Here is a 17425-nt window from a genome sequence, read left to right as displayed (position 1 = left end):
GGTAAAGGGTCCTGGGGAGCAGTGGCGTAGCGTGGGGGGTGCAGAGGGGGGGGGGGGGGGCGGCCGCACCGGGCGCAACATCTGGGGGGGCGCATCCGCAGTGTCACTCTGTCTGTCTGACTCTGACATACACAGTTCACACAATGTCTGCGGCTGCCTCCATCTTTAGGCTGGGAGATGTCCAGCGCAGCCGCCCTATGGTTGAAAATGGCTGGGCGGGGCTGGACTGTGCCTCACCTATCCATTGGTGTAAGGTGGGGTGGCGCTGCAAGCCAAGCCCCGCCTATACCGCCTCTCCTCACTGCTCAGTCAGTTTAGCAGCGAGTGAGTCAGCAGCCTGGCGCTGTCACAGAGTGAGTTTTTTTTTTTTTTTAATCACCTGATTAGAGCCAGAGGCTCTAATAGGCTTAAAAAAAGGGTGGACCTTACACTTACCTAAGCCTGCTTTCCATCTAGTGGTGTGCGCCCTGAGCCCACCCATTGTGTGACAATAGCAAATGAAAATTCGCTATTGTCACACGGATCCTCCTCCTGGCCATTCAGGAAGCAGGTCTAAGACCCGCTTCCCGATTGGCTGAAAGGCGAACGCATGCCATTGGCCGAGGAGGAGGCGGGAGGACTCGAAGAGACGCGGGGAACTGTGGAGAAGCTGCCACTGCAGGTAAGTCTCTCTGCATTGAAAGGGGGCACGATGATCTCTCTGCATTGAAAGGGGGCACGTTGGTCATTCTGCATTGAACGGGGGCTCGCTGGTCATTCTGCATTGAAAGGGGGCACGCTGGTCATTCTGCATTGAAAGGGGGCTTGCTGGTCATTCTGCATTAAAAGGGGGTACGTTGGTCATTCTGCATTGAAAGGGGGCACGGCACGCTGGTCACTCTGCATTGAAAGGGGGCACGCTGGTCATTCAAACTTGTATTTAGATGCATTTTATTTTAATTACATCAGTATTTTCATAACAAACAATACATGTGCTTAGGAGGTAAGGTTTTTTTTAACTAATCTAGCTTGTCTCCTTCATCTTAGCTTACCCACCAGGCAGAAATACCATCACTCTTTGGTGATTTATCTTATCAATGTCGCTAGGACCTGCATTCACTTCCACTGGAAACCCTACCTGGATCCTACAGTTTGCCAATGAGACAGCAAATAAAAAGGGATGACCTCACAATGTCTCTTAGAAAGCAAAAGGACTGTTTTCGCAAGACAATTCTCTGAAAAATACAAAGAAATAATAGAAACTGACCCCCCCACCCCTATCCTTCCCTCCCCCTAAATTCCATTTCACCCCCCTTTTATTTTTTACCTCTTTATTACCTCTTTTCTTTTCTCGCTACTAAATTCTTCCACATTTTATTCTGCTGCTTACACACTTCACTAAAAAACTTTTCAATGGGACCCTCCCTTCTTGTCCTGGTTGGTGACACACTTTCTTACTTTTACCAGTAGACCCAATATGTGGTATTCTACTTCGGGCAATTCTCTACCATTAATTCCCCTGCAATGGTATTATTGTACTGATCGAGATAAATGTGCTGTTACATAGTGTGATCCTATATGCTCTCATACTGATGGTTCTGATATATTCTATATGTGTGTAAAGGGGAGATAGGATTTTACACTACTGATGAATGACTAGGAGAGTCACACACCGTCTTCCACTTTGATGCCGGTTTCATTTGCTGTGGCTATACAAAAGCTGCCAACAAGTATGCAGGCAGTGCCAGGTTTTTCCAAACTAGTAAGTCCAACATGGTGTGTAAACTGAGCATAATTGATTCATCCTGCAATAAAGGTTTATTTGTACAAACATAGTGGAATAATATAAAAGATACATCAGATACAAACCTGTAATTACTAAAACATTTTACAGTGGGTACAGTGAAAGCTGATTTAGGTTTCTATGTTTTGCACATACTCAATGCAAATTGCAGTTAGCACCACCATATTTAATAAATATTTTAAGTGTAGGGTTGAGCGAACATGGACTGTATTATTCGTGTTCGTACCGAATAATTGGATTTTTGTTACCTGAACACGGACCCGAAAACCTTACTGTATATTCGGGTAAAAATCCGTATTCGGTCATTTTATTTCCGGGTTTTGTATGCATTGGCGCGCTTTTCATGGCGGGCTTTCAACAGCCAATCAACAAGCGTTTAACTGGTGTGCCTTAAGCCATCCCAGCCATGCCTACAAATGTATTAGTAGCTGTGATTGGCCATCTGAAGCATGTGACCAAGTCTAAAAATCATTTGTGTCCGGATAGAATTGAGGGACAGGTCGGAGTGTGTTAGGCAGGGCGAGTTGTAGGGCATTTTAGGGCGAGGCTGCTGATTTTTAGGGTCAGCGTTCTACAATCGATTTTGCTGTGTGTGGGGGGGGGGGGGGTTTGCAGTGACCGATCTTATCAATCCTTTTAGGGAGAGGCTGGAGATAGGCAGGTGTCAGTGGTCCACATCGATTTTGCTGTGTGGGGTGCAGTGAACACAATCTTTTTTGCCCACTGAGGAGGAGGGAGAAAAGTCTTTTTCTATCAGTCACTGTGTGAAGCATTTTTCCTTCAGTGCTGTGCTGTGCTGACTGTGATAATACACTGCTGTGTTCACATGTGCTATTATTGAGAGATTTCAAAAGTTATACACTTTTTTCTATTCCACTATTCAATATACACCCTTGGGTTAAAAAAATTAAATTGCGGCATAGTCTGTACTAATCTAGTTAAAAATTACAAACTTAAAAGGGGAATTTTTTTTTCCCTCCATAGCCTGCAGCAGAGCTGGTCCACATCGATTTTGCTGTGTGTGGGGTGCAGTGAAAACAATCTTTTTTGCCCACTGAGGAGGAGGGAGAAAAGTCTTTTTCTATCAGTCACTGTGTGCAGCGTTTTTCCTTCAGTGCTGCTGTGCTGACTGTGATAATACACTGCTGTGTTCACACATGTGCTATTATTGAGTGATTTCAAAAATTATACACTTTTTTCTATTCCATTATTCAATATACACCCTTGGGTTAAAAAAATTAAATTGTGTCATAGTCTGCACTAATCTAGTTAAAAATTACAAACTTAAAAGGGGAATTTTTTTTTCCCCTCCATAGCCTGCAGCAGAGTTGAATGATATAAGACACTGCTGTTCACATGTGCTATTGATAAATCACACCAATTTTATATCATATTTTCTATTCCGCTATTCAATAAAAACCTTTGGGTATAAACAATTAAATTGCGGGATAGTCTGTGTTGGTACGTGTGAGATACACCTTTCCAATTTTTGGGGTGCATCTCATACTTCTGAAGATTTGAGGGTGCTGCCTGTTCCGTACTCCTCCTACTCCTCATCCTGCCTTTGGGGGTACAAAAAATAGTAATTGGGGCCTAGTCTGGTTCTGTACGTGTGAGATACATACACCTTTTTTTGATAATATATTCTATACCGCTATTCAATAAAAACCTTTGGGTATAAACAATTAAATTGCAGGATAGTCTGTGTTGGTACGTGTGAGATACACCTTTCCAATTTTTGGGGTGCATCTCATACTTCTGAAGATTTGAGGGTGCTGCCTGTTCCGTACTCCTCCTACTCCTCATCCTGCCTTTGGGGGTACAAAAAATAGTAATTGGGGCCTAGTCTGGTTCTGTACGTGTGAGATACATACACTTTTTTTGATAATATTTTCTATTCCGCTATTCAATAAAAACCTTTGGTTATAAACAATTAAATTGCGGGATAGTCTGTGTTGGTACGTGTGAGATACACCTTTCCAATTTTTGGGGTGCATCTCATACTTCTGAAGATTTGAGGGTGCTGCCTGTTCCGAACTCCTCCTACTCCTCATCCTGCCTTTGGGGGTACAAAAAATAGTAATTGGGGCCTAGTCTGGTTCTGTACGTGTGAGATACATACACCTTTTGATATCATATTTTCTATTCCGCTATTCAATCTACACCTTTGGGTAAAAACAATTAAATTGTGGGATAGTCTGTGTCGTTACGTGTGAAATACACCTTTCCAATTTTTGGGGCGCATCTCATACTGCCGAGGATTTGAGGGTGCTTCAGTCTGCCTCCTGCCTGTTCCGAACTCCTCCTACTCCTCATCCTGCCTTTAGGGTACAAAAAATTGTAATCGGGGCCTAGTTTGTGTTTGTACGTGTGAGATACACCATTTTGTAAAATTTGTCCTATTCCGCTATTCAATATACACCCTGTTTGAGTGTAAAAAATTAAATTGCGGGATAGTCTGTATCGGTACATGTGAGATACACCTTTTTAAATTTGTTTGGCGCATCTCCTTCTACCGCCGAGGATTGCAGGGCGCTTCAGTTTGCCTCCTGTTCCCAACTCCTCCTACTCCGCTTCCTTATCCTCTACCGCCTCCTCATCCGGACAGCGTAACACCTTCACCACCAACTTCAGCACGGCCAGGGGTAAACGACAGCAGGCAGTTTTAAAACTTGCCTGTTTGGGGGAAAAACCACACACCACGCAGGAGTTGTGGAGGAGCATGGAACAGCAGACAAATGAGTGGTTGCTGCCAGCGAGCCTCAAGCCCGGCCTGGTGGTGTGCGATAACGGGCGAAATCTCATAGCAGCTCTGGGCCTAGCCGGTTTGACGCACATCCCTTGCCTGGCGCATGTGCTGAAATTGGTGGTGTAGAGGTTCCTTAAAAACTACCCCGTTATGTCAGAGCTGCTGCAGAAAGTGCGGGCCGTCTGTGCGCACTTTCGGCGTTCTCACCCTGCTGCTGCTCGCCTGTCAGCGCTGCAGCGTAACTTCGGCCTTCCCGCTCACCGCCTCATATGTGACGTGCCCACAAGGTGGAACTCCACCTTGCACATGCTGGAAAGACTGTGCGAGCAGCAGCAGGCCATAGTGGAGTTTCAGCTGCAGCACGCACGCGTGAGTCGCTCTGCGGAACAGCACCACTTCGCCACCAATAACTGGGCCTCCATGCGAGACCTGTGTGCCTTGTTGCGCTGTTTTGAGTACTCCACCAACATGGCCAGTGCCGATGACGCCGTTGTCAGCTTAACTATACCACTTCTATGCCTCCTTGAAAAAACAATTCAGGCGATGATGGAAGAGGATGTGGCACAGGATGAGGAGGAGGAGGAGGATGAAGAGGTAACATTTCCAAGGCTTTCAGGGCAGTCATTCACAAGGGGCTCCGAGGGTGGGTTCCTGCACACACAAACGCCAGGGACACAATTGTCCAGCAGGGGCACAGTTCTGGAGGATGAGGAGGATGAGGAGGAGGAGATGGAACCATGTTCACAGCAGGGTGGCACCCAGGCCAGCTCATGGCCATCACTGGTGCGTGGCTGGGGGGATACAGAGGACACAGACGATACACCTCCCACAGAGGACAGCCTTTCATTGCCTCTGGGCAGCCTGCCACACATGAGCGATTACATGCTGCAGTGTCTCCACAACGACCGCCGAGTTGCCCACATTCTAACTTGTGCTGATTACTGGGTGGCCACGCTGCTGGATCCCCATTACAAGGACAACGTACCGTCCTTAATTCACTCACTGGAGCGCAATCGCAAGATGCGTGAGTACAAGCGCACGCTGGTAGACGCGATGCTGCTGGCATTCCCACCTGACAGCGGGGCCACAGTGGAAGCACAAGGCAGAGGAGGAGGAGGAGGAGGAGGAGGAAGAGGTCGCCAACGCAACCAGGGCACCGCCAGCACCTCAGAAGGCAGGGTTAGCATGGCCGAAATGTGGAAAAGCTTTGTCAGCACGCCACAACAAACAGCAGCACCAGCAGCTCATATGGAACGTCTTAGCAGGAGGCAGCATTTCACCAACATGGTGGAGCAGTATGTGTGCACACGCCTACATGTAGTGAATGACGGGTCTGCCCCCTTCAACTTCTGGGTCTCCAAATTGGGCACATGGCCTGAGCTTGCCCTTTACGCCTTGGAGGTGCTGGCGTGCCCTGCAGCCAGTGTATTATCTGAACGGGTATTTAGCACGGCTGGGGGCGTTATCACAGACAAGCGCAGCCGCCTGTCCAGAGACAATGTGGACAAGCTCACGTTCATTAAAATGAACCAGGCATGGATCCCACGGGACTTTTCCGTACCTTGTGCAGAATAGCGATGGATACTGACCTTACCCAGCCATTGTTCTATTTTTGCTCTTTCTAACTCTTTTGGGGTGTACCCTCATTTTAAATTTCTGAAAAAAAGCAGTGTTGGCTACCTCGTCCTCCTCAGGGCCAGATTAACATAGGGGCTATTGGAGCTGCAGCTCCAGGCCCCTACCTTAATATAGGCCCCGGGTTGGCCATATTCACTGTTACCGCTCTTCTGTCACTTGTAAACACAGAAGTCTGGCTTCTATGCTCGCTTCCCCAGGCAGCTCCCTCAGAACCTCCCCACACAGCACAAAGGCCGGACAAGGAGGGACAGTTGCCGATGCATGGATGTGTTTATGGGCTTCAGAGACAGCATCCCATGTTGAATTAGGCATGCATGGCTGCACCCTTCCTCCTCTGGGTGCATGCCAAGGCACAGCCCTTAAGGCCCTTCAAAATCCTCAGCACTAAGCCCATGATGCTCTTAATCCGGCCCTGGTCCTCCTCCACCGCCGCTTCCACCTACACCGCCCATAGGTGTGGGCAGCCTATTGCATTAGGGTGTGCACCCAAAAGTTTAAATACACATGCATGTGTTTGCCTACATGTACATGGCCCCGATACATTACTCTCCCTGCTGGCAAAGTGAAATAGAGCAGAGCAGGTCCGAGGGAGATCTTTCCCATCTCCTCACTGGCAAACAGAGCGATAATGCTATGTTGCTATGTGCCATAGGTGATTAGGGTGTGCCCAGGTACACCCGGCACACCCTGTGCGCACGCCTATGACACCGCCACATCCACCACCACCTCAACCTCCCTCCTACTCCATATGGGCCTCGTCCTTCAGAGATGAAGAACATTGTTTTATTTTTCTGTTTTTTTTTTTTGTTGTTTTAAGTTATTTCCCTATCCACATTTGTTTGCAGAGCACTTGCCATGCTCTTAACTACGTTTTGCTGCCATTTGCAGCACTCTAGCCCTTTCCATTGGTGTTTTAGAGCCATTTTAGTGCCTGAAAGTTCGGGTCCCCATTGACTTCAATGAGGTTCGGTGTCCGGGAAAAGTTCGGCAAAAGTCCGGGACACGGACCCGGACTTTTTTTTCAAGTTCGGCCGAACCCACCGAACACGGACATCCAGGTGTCCGCTCAACTCTATTTAAGTGTAGTGTTTTTTTCACACAATTCTTAGTTGCTGTGAAGTGAACATGGGCTGGAACTCCTCACTTGCCAAACTTAACATACATGTTTGAGCAAAAAAATAAAACAAAAAACATGTGCAGCACATCTCTGCAATTCATCAACCTTTCCCCATGTGAATCCCAGAAAGTATTATCAGCCCTGTGCAGTTCTCATTTACTGGTCCACAGAACACCCTACTCTTTTCTTATCTACATAGCATAGGGAGAGGTGTTCTATATTTCAGAGTGGGGAACAGGACATGGCTGATAAAACTGCTTCATATTTCAGTGCACTACCGGAAAGTGCACAGGTGGTTAGGAGCTTTAATGATTTCTGGCAGGATCAACAGACACTTCAAAGAAAAGTTCACAACTAACAGTCCTTCATATGAAAAAGTCAGCATACTTTTGCAATGATTGTCTCATTATAAACTCAGCTTGACCTTCTGTTTTTTTTTTTTTTTGTTGCAATTTCTCCTATCCTACGAGCCTGAGAAAAATTTACCCTAGAAGTATTTTTGAATTAATTGCTTTTTTTTTTTCATAGTATGCATAGCTAAGCTAATGGATTCTTCAGCCCTGCAGAGATAATACATGCTTTGAGTATCGATTAAGCAAACTGAAAACACTAGATCCTGTGAAATAGCAAGCATTGAAACACATTGTGTGGGTAACTGCAACTATAGGGAAAAATAGCTAATGGCAAGAACTCACCTTCTGGATGTATGACACATCCATCAGTATCAACTGGAGATGATATAGGGACTACCGAAGATGGCGACATTGGCGAGGACATGGATTTCGTCTCTTCTCCATCCACTTCACTTTTGGCTGATATTTCCATGTCTTCTATTAGCTTTGCTTGATGATCATCCCCTGATAAAAGATTATGAAAGCCAAACTTACATCCTGAATTTGCATTTATAGAACTGAACCAATATATATATTGAGTAAAGAAAATAATCCTCCCCCCCCCCCCTTTAAAATATTAACATTTAGTTGCTTTTTGTTCTTCAACCACTGTGTGGTCATTTTAGCTGTGTGCTTTGGGTCATTGTCATGTTGGACGGTAATCTTCTTCCTATTAACAACTTTCTGGCAGAGGGCGGCAGATTTTCCTTGAGATTTTAATGGCATTTTGCCCCATGCATTTTTCTTCTATCCTGACAAGTGCTCCAGTCCCTGCTGCAGAAAAACACCCCATAACAGGATATTACCACCTCCATGCTTTACTGTAGGAATGTTGTTATTTGGATGGTGAGCTGCATTGCATTTCCGTCAGACATATTGTTTGAGGCCAAATAATTCAATTTTAATCTCATCTGACTACCTTAAATGCATTGTGGAGATTCTGAGGCCACATGGAAAAGGTGCTATAGTCAGATGGGACTAAAATTGAATTATTTGGCCTCAACACCAAATTATATTTCTGGTGGAAATCCAATACAGCTCACTCAGTGATTCTGTTTTAATTTGTTTTTTTTTTTTCTTGACATGTTGGTGTTAGAGCCCATTCACACTAATACGACTTGTCAGGCGACTTGTCAGCCTGACAAGTCACGGTCCGTTGTGGTCCCATTGTGTGGTAAAGGAACCGTTCTAATAGGAGCGACACAAGTCGCTCCGACTTAGAAAAAGGTTCCTGTACTACTTCGGGGCGACCTGGAGCGACTTGCATAGACATTCATTCTGTGAAGTCCGTGCAAGTCGCGCTGAACTCGCGCTGCACGCGACTTCACAGGTCGCTCCCGAAGTCGTGCCGCATTGGTGTGAACCGGCACTTATATCTTTGGCTTGGATGTTATAAGCTGCACTAGTAAATACAACTGGATAAAACCAAAACAAAAACTGTGTCTACCTTAATTTCAGGCTACAAAGCAACACAATGTGATTCATTTAAGGGGTGTATATATATATATATATATATATATATATATATATATATACATACATATGTGTCTACTGAAGTCTTTAAAAGTATTAATATCAGGAAAATCCAAGACTTCCTAGAATTTGTATACGGTTATAAGCAAATAATATATAGCAGAAGGTGTCAACATAAGGACGGCAAAGGCCTGATGATGGAAATACTGCTTTTCCGTTACACTTTTTAAATTCCACATCTCCCTAGTAATGTGAATAACCGGCTGATATATATTTTCTTTACATTCATTGGACATATGGAGAAAGACTGGGAGAAAGTAAAGTATCTGGGTTACTTTAAGCAAGTATTCTGATTCCAGGTGTTATTTTCCCCAACAGTCAAAATATAACACACTGCTAAAAAGATTTCCAATTATAGGATAAAAGTCAGACGGCAGAGTGTAGAATTAAAAGAGCCACTCCTGTTAGAAATGTTTTGTACTGTATGTATTGTCAAGAGTACCACTCTTAAGAGAGTGTCCCTAATGTTAGGTCCTTTGCCTCTTCTTTCCTGTGGTATTCTGTAAATTTAGGGCTGGGATATTGTTACCTGATGACCAAGGATGGCTTATTTCCTTGTGACTGATGTTACTGGAATGCCACCAGTAAAACTGTGTTTGAACCTGTCTCTAAGTTTGATTAATTACCAAAACATGAAATGGCCACCTCAATGCTGAGCTGCTGGAAGGATTCAACAAATCAGTCTATATGGTGGACTAGGCAGAATTTATCCAGTTGAATTATTAGGCTCATCTCTATTTATCTAGTTACCTAGGGTTTCTCCAAAGATTGCCAGAGGTTCCTTGAGCTGTGAGTGATTGATTTCCCATTTGTTGGTGCCAGCATACTTCCAGGGCCAACACCCCTTGGCGAAGCCAGCTGTACAACACCATTGACATTTTTAGCTTAAATTCAGTCTACCACTGTAGGATATCCTTTTTCCAACTATGCCTCAATGAATGAAAAGACCTGAAAATGATTTCAAGTGTTCCCCTGAAGTAAATAGTTTGAGAAAGGGTCATCTGCAGTATCACTTTGATTTCCAATAGAAGGTAGACGTTTTTTTGCAATAAGAAGTATTTTTTTTTTAACAGATGTTCCACTGTGTACCCAAATTGCTGAAGGCCCTGAAGCCTCTTTCAAACTTTACATAATTATCTGTCAACACTTTCAGTGCTTTCTCACATGAGATTACTCAAAGTTTGATGCACAATTGTTCTTTAGAATAATTATGTCATAAATAAGCAGAATTGTTTTTGGCTACTACTGCTCTAAATAAATATATTTCAGGTGCAGGGTGGGGTAAAATAGTTTAGATCACCAGAGAAGTCCATTGTGGATGTCCAAAATACAGGGAGAGTGGCTGCAGAGTGGTCATGCATGTACGATCAATCCCTTATCTGACTGTTTTTGGCTGCAATGGGCATTGATCATCTCATGTCTACGGTAGACTTTTGTTCACCACAATTTACTATCCTTCTTGTATGTAAACATATGGCGTGTTCTGTGAGTACCACATCCACTTGTTGATTGATCATTTGTTCAAATTTCAGTTCCAATGGACTTTTTAATTAAATTCCACTTCACTTTTCTGTCCCATCAGGGAGATTACCTTTCTTGTCCTGTAGACATGACAGAAGGAGAGAGAAACCTTTCCAAAATGAGGGAAGTCCTCTCTTAGGTATTGTCATTGAAACAAGTATTTCTATTGGAATATTTCCTATTCCTAATCTGATGACCAAATTTTAGATTTTTTCTTACTTTTAGTCCTGTTGATAATGGGTACTAGGACATCTAGGATAATGCTCCTCAATGGAAACACAGAAAGTAATAAAAAATGAGAGAGAGTTTAACTCAAACTGTGCAAAACTAAAAAAGTTTTGTCTTAAAATACACTTTTAGTGCTATGAAGATAAAGCTTAGCTGTACTGCAGAGCATGGGGTGATTAGACCATAAGCTCCGCTGTGGCAATGGCAAAAGTTCAATTTGACTTTTATAGTATTCTCTGTAATGTATAAATGGGTCAAGGGGAAAATTTGTGTTTTTCTTTGGCTTTGTAGTTTAGTGTGACCACTCTCGCTCTCTCCCTCTCTGTGGTTTTCAAGGTACACAGACCAATGCATAGAGCATAGAGGTTTCATAGCTGCGGCTCATATAGGAGGTGACAAGAACAGACAAGACCGCAGTGCTAATAAGCATCTTTTGGTTCATATATATATATATTTGCTATTCGGTATAGTATGTTGCACGGATATGAACTATATGTCAAAAAAAACATAAGTTTAAATATATCAAATTTTCTCTTAACAGTCCCATAATCAGTCTACATCTTACGCATGTTGCCACATTATAGGTCTGTTTTCCTTATATATTAGTTAGCAAATCCTGTCTTATGAATATTCCATTTGAAAATCCAAATAATATTTAGACTTATTTAGGTTTTTTAATGTTTGCAGATTTATTTCACTGCTGCCCTATATTTATTACCACTGCTAATGGGCCAACAATAATTTTTATTTTTTCCTATTAATAACTGATCTGGATATAAAATGGTATGTTGAAAATTTTTTGATGCTGGCACCTACTGCTGCTGCATCATTATAGATTCTTAGAGCATCACTTTTAGTGAACCCAGTATGATATACATTACAAGTTGCCTCAGTTTTTCTACTATGACGTGGAAACTAGGTCATGATATTACTAGCTGTAAATAGGTGAAATATCTCCAAAGTGTGGTTCAAGCAATTACCGCGTTAAAGCTAAATAAACAGGATTTCCAAGTATTTTTTTTCTGTATATCTGATTAGTGATTTTAAAAGATTTGATGTCAGCCTCACTAGAAACAGCTATACAGATACAAAGTTTGAAACACTTTTTGGACCTATACATTGTGTGCTACTCTCCCATGATTTTCACCAAATTTAAGGTAACATATCATAAAAACCCAGCACACAATGGGTTGGATTTACTAAAAGCAAATACACTGTGTACTATGGGGCAATTCACTAACGTTTGCGATACCACGATCACGTGACTCATTTGCTTTAAACGTTGCATGCGGTAAAAAAGTCCAATTCACCAACAAAAAAAAAAAAATATTATATGGTATTTACCGCAAAATGAAAAATGTGCTAATAAATATAGCCAAAAACCATGCTGTAAGCTCTTAAGTCCAATTCACAAATGGAACAGAGAATAAAAAAACATGTAAGGTTTATTACCAGTGTTTTGATTGCGGTATTTGTCAGAAACAGCATGGGGTTACTAAGGAGTGAGCCAGAAAGCCGACTGTCCCGTCCTTAGCAACAGATGACTCATCAGCTGAATTTAAAGAAAGCCGGAAAATAAAAATAATTAAAAAAAACAAAACAGCGTGCCCCCCCCCCCCCCCAATGCATACCATGCCAAAATCTATACTAAACCCTTGTCCGAGCATGCAGCCTGGTAGGTCAGGAAAGGAACATACCAGGCCACATGCCTTCAACATGGGGGGGGGGGGTGATTTTGGCTCTGCCCCCCCCAAAGTACCTTGTCCTTTGGGACAAGGGCCTCTTCCCCACAACCTTGGGTGGTGGTTTTTGGGTGTCTGCGGGCAGGGAACTTATCGGAATCTGGAAGCCCCCTTTACCAAGGGGGCCCCCAGATCCCAGACCTCCCTTATGTGAATTAGTATGGGGTACATTTTACCTCTACACAGCCACCAAAAAAAGAGTCCAAAAGAAATAAAACACACACACAGTTTTTGAGAATTCCCTTATTAAAAATAAAACAAAATGTCCCCTGAAGTAGATTCAATGTCAATTATGTTGCCAGCTCACTGCTGGACCCGAAAAAAACAAAACAAAACAAAAAAACCTCCTGCCCTGATGAAGGCTTCCGCTGACTGCTGCCTGCTCCGCCATCTGACAGTTCTTAAATTGCAAAGGGGAGGAGTCACTGGGTGGCCCCACTCCTTGTGACATTACCGGCCAGGAGCATGCTGGGACAGTGACTTCACAAGGGGTGGGGCCACCCAGTGCCTTCACGATGGAGCAGGAAGTCGGCGGGATCCTTCGTTGGGGTTCGGAGTTTTTTTTTTTTGGTGTGGTGCAATGGGCATCATGATTTACAATGGAACAAATTCGGGGGACATTTTTTTTTTTTTTTTAATTTTAATAAAGAAATTGTCAAAAACTGTGTGTGTGTTTTTATTTCTTTTTGACACTTTTTTAGTAAATGAGTAGGGGTACAATGTACCTCTACTCATTCGCATGGGGGGGGGGGTATGGTATGTTAAAGGGGGCTTCCAGATTCCAATAAGTCCCCTGCCTGCAGACCCCCACAGCCACCGCCCAGGGTTGTTGGGAAGAGCCTGGTATGCATTGGGGGAGGACCCCACCCTGTTTTTTTTAAATAATTTTATTGCAGACAGGTTTTCTTTACATTCAGCTAATAGGGGCACGTCGGCTCACTTTCTGGCCTGCTCCTTAACAACCAGCTTGATCCAATAAATGATCACATGAAAAAATGCGGTAATTACTGCATTATCGAAACTTTACTGCACTAGTTATTTACCGCACAATTCTTAGTGAATTGAACATTTACACATTTGCTTCCATATTAGTTATTTAACCAAATTTTTTTCAACGTTATTTAACTCTTAGTAAATTGACCCCATTCCATGTGCAGTTGCCCTCTGTAAGTGCAGTTGCCTCAGAGCTTAGTAAATAAGGAGAAGCTCTGCTAACTTCCATCATCCAATTATATGCAACCAAAAAGCCTTTTTTTAATTTTCCCTGCATTTGATTAGGTATTCTTTACAAAGTGAAGCTTCATCTCATGCAAACTTTTTCAGGTAGTGTCCTTTCTGGCATTTGAACTATGCTCCCTAGTACGGCAAGGTAGCAGTGGCAACAACTTGGCCACTCCTACATACATAAGCTTTAGCCGGTGAAGATGCTGACCATCTGTCTGGGGTTTTAACCACTTGCCGACCGCCGCACCACTATTTACTGCGGCGGTCAGCCACTCGCAGGCAAAGCGACGTAGGTCTACGTCGCTAGCCACTGAGTCTCTAGGGAACCCGATGTCTGCCAGGCACTCGTGATTGTCCGTTACACCGGGAGAAAGGCAGGGGGCTAATGTAAAGCAAAGCCGCCTGTCATTCTCCCCTGTGTATGAATAGTGATCATACGGTTCTGCTATGTAGGACCGTTGATCTCTGTTCTTACACATCAAGCCACATCCAATCACAGTAAGAAACACGCCCCTAGGGACACACTTAACCCCTCCCTCTCAAAAAAAGTTAACCCCTTCACCGCCAGTGTAATTTTTACAGTAACAGTGCATATGTATAGCACTGATTACTGTAGTAATGTCACTGGTAGCCCCAAAAGTGTCAAAAATGTCAGTCAAGGGTCCGATCTGTCCGCCGCAATGTCGCAGTCCCGCAAACAAAATCGCAGATCGCCGCCATTACTCGTTAAAAAAAAAAAACAATAAAAATGACAAAAATCTTTCCCTTAGTAAACGCAATAACTTTTGCTCAAACCAATCAAAATACGCTTTTTGCAATTTTTTTTTTACCAAACATATGTAGCATAAAACAAATTGGCCTAAAATGTTAAAAAATTTAGATTTTTACATTTTTTGGGGGGAATTTCATATAAAAAATGTGAAAAATATTGTTATTTTTGCAAAATTGACGCTATTTTTTGTTTATAGTGCATGATCAAAAAATCACACAGGTGATCAAATACCACCAAAAGAAAGCTCTGTTTGTGGGAAAAAAAGGACGTCAAATTCGTTTAGGTACAGCGTCGCACGACCGCGCAATTGTCCGTTAAAGTCACGCAGTGCCGAATCGCAAAATAGGCCCTGGTCAGGAAGGGGGTAAAATCTTCCGGGGCTTAAGTGGTTAAACAACTTAAAGCGGAGTTGCAGCCTATTTTGCAACTTTAGTGATTCCTGGAGTGCTCACTATGCTGATCAACAATTTGGCATTTTAAATTTTTTTCGGGGGTCCCTTACTTTATTTTCAGGGCATTTTTGATTGTACTTCCTCCTTCTCCCCCCTCTGTGGCCATGGCCATCAACATCATTTCCACCTATGTATTGCATCCTGGGAGCTGTTTGTCATCACTCCCAGGAGGCTGGAATCAGGAAGAACTCCCAGAACACTCCCTGGAATCAGGAAGAAGGACACAGCAGATTACACTAAGGCTTCAGATGCCCACATCCAAGATAGCCGCTCCCAGACAGCGTTTTTAAAAGTAAGATTTTAACTAAAATCCAATACTGTACACCTTGTAAGTATGAGAATAGTGGTTCCATAAAGGGCAATGGATTAGTATTATGGGGTATTTTTAGTTAAAAAAGGTATTTGAGGCTGGAACTCCGCTTTAATCTGTCCTGCCTGTTGTTTGCTGTTGCCCCTGGCAGCAAAGGGGGTTTATTTAACTTTGTGAAACTTGACCCTTTAATAGTAAACTCAGGTGTTCAGTAATGTCTAGTCTGATATTTATAAAAAATGGAAAGCAAGATACATAGTATATGGTATTACTTGAGTATTACTTTAGTTTACTGTGTGTGTTTTTATCTCCATTGCAAAGTATTTCTCTCACTCCTGCTCATGTAATAGTTGTCACCAACACAAGAATTCTCTCCAGTGGGACCAAACGCACAACAGTTAGAACATTTAATAGAGTAGGGCTGGAATAAAACATCTGTCAGATTGTTAATGCTATATGTGTTAGGGCTCTTTCACACGGAGCCCCTTCCACTAAATTCCGCAAGGTGTTCATGAATGGATATCCTGCTGAATTGGAAATGAAGGGGACAGATGTCATTTTTTTTGCATCCTTGCTATAGTCAGTTTGTTTCTGGTGGACATGGGCAGACCCTTAATGGCTCTATGGGCAGCTGGATGTAAATAGACTTGTGTCCGTTTACATCAGGCTACCTCTGATCCATCATTTTTAAGTCCAGAAAAGGATGCAGCCCTTTTCCAATTTTTTTTTGGACCTGGATGACTCAGGGGTAGGCAGGTGTGAACAGACACAAGTCAGTTTGCATCAGCTTGCCCACAGGGCTGCCTGGGGCTTCCAAAAAGGTTCACCTGAAAACAGGTGGGCATGATCAGAAGGCCCTTGTGAAAGGACCCTAACTATTGTTTCTCTTTACATCTCTCTGACAGTGTTTCGTCTCTCTAGCAGTAACATACACTGCTTCAAAAAATAATTTTACACTAGTGGTAAAGGGCTAGGACCTCTGTCAAATTATTATTGCTGTCTGCCTTTGTTTCGGGGAGATTCCCCATCAGGAAATATATCAGGCCATATCTGTACTAAGTTGTTCTGATAACGGCTTCTTTCAGAGTTTCCTCATTTTTGTTTATCTGGAACCATCTAAAACACTAATTAAATGAAAGCAATGCTTTAGAATAGTAAATGTTTACTACTGTCACCTATATATATGAGCCTACATTCTCTGTGTGCTTTATAAATTATCTGCATGACAAAAGAGTGTGAGAATCGCACATTTCTCAAACTCCTCTTATTCTCTGGGGAGTCTGTGGCAAGCCAGTCAGGCAGGCTGTATAAAGTGCATGCACAAGGCACCTAGACCTCAAAGAAATTCCCCACTGCCTGATATAGTCATGCATAAACACACTGAAAATTGCTATATCATATAACTGATTTTATGCTGTTGAGGTGATGTTGACTTCTGTGTAGACTGTGCTCCTCTCTAACAACAGCTATGTACAACAAGATCCCCTTAATTCTTTTTTGATTTTTTCACGTGCATCTCTAAAAAATTTAATTTAAAAAGTGAAACTCATATATTATATAGATCCATTACACACAGAGTGATATATTTCAAGCATTTATTTCTTTTAATTTTGATTATTATGGCTTACAACTAGTGAAAACCCAAAATTTAGTATCTCAGAAAAGTAGAATATTACATAAGACCAATAAAAAAAAAAAAAAGATTTTTAATACACAAATGTTGGCTTACTGAAACGTATGTCCATGTGCAGTAAAGTATGTACTCAATACTTGGTCGGGCTCCTTTTGCAAGAATTACTGCATCAATGCACTGTGGCATCGAGGCAATCACTGCTGAGGTGTTATGGAAGCCCAGGTTGCTTTGATAGCGGCTTCAGCTCATCTGCATTGTTGGGTCTGGTGTCTCTCATCTTCCTCTTACACCACAGATTCTCTATAGGGTTTAGGTCAGGAGAGTTTACTGG

The 17425-nt window shown here is 42.8% G+C and overlaps 1 protein-coding gene across 1 annotated transcript in view; it reads right to left on the bottom strand.

Annotated features, from left to right (window-relative positions):
* Positions 1 to 17425, bottom strand: part of LOC309547301 (uncharacterized protein) — a 137480-nt gene that overhangs the window by 34662 nt on the left and 85393 nt on the right. The window contains exon 2 of the mRNA XM_082247134.1: positions 7983 to 8144. Coding sequence (XP_082103260.1) covers positions 7983 to 8144 — 162 coding nt within the window. The remainder of the gene's footprint in view (positions 1 to 7982; positions 8145 to 17425) is intronic.

This window comes from Pelophylax lessonae (assembly GCF_965119305.1).
Source record: "Pelophylax lessonae genome assembly, chromosome: 2".
In the NCBI taxonomy this organism is placed as follows: Eukaryota; Metazoa; Chordata; class Amphibia; order Anura; family Ranidae; genus Pelophylax; species Pelophylax lessonae.
The sequence above is the reverse complement of the archived record's forward strand: the minus strand, read 5'-3'. Positions and strand labels throughout refer to the sequence as shown.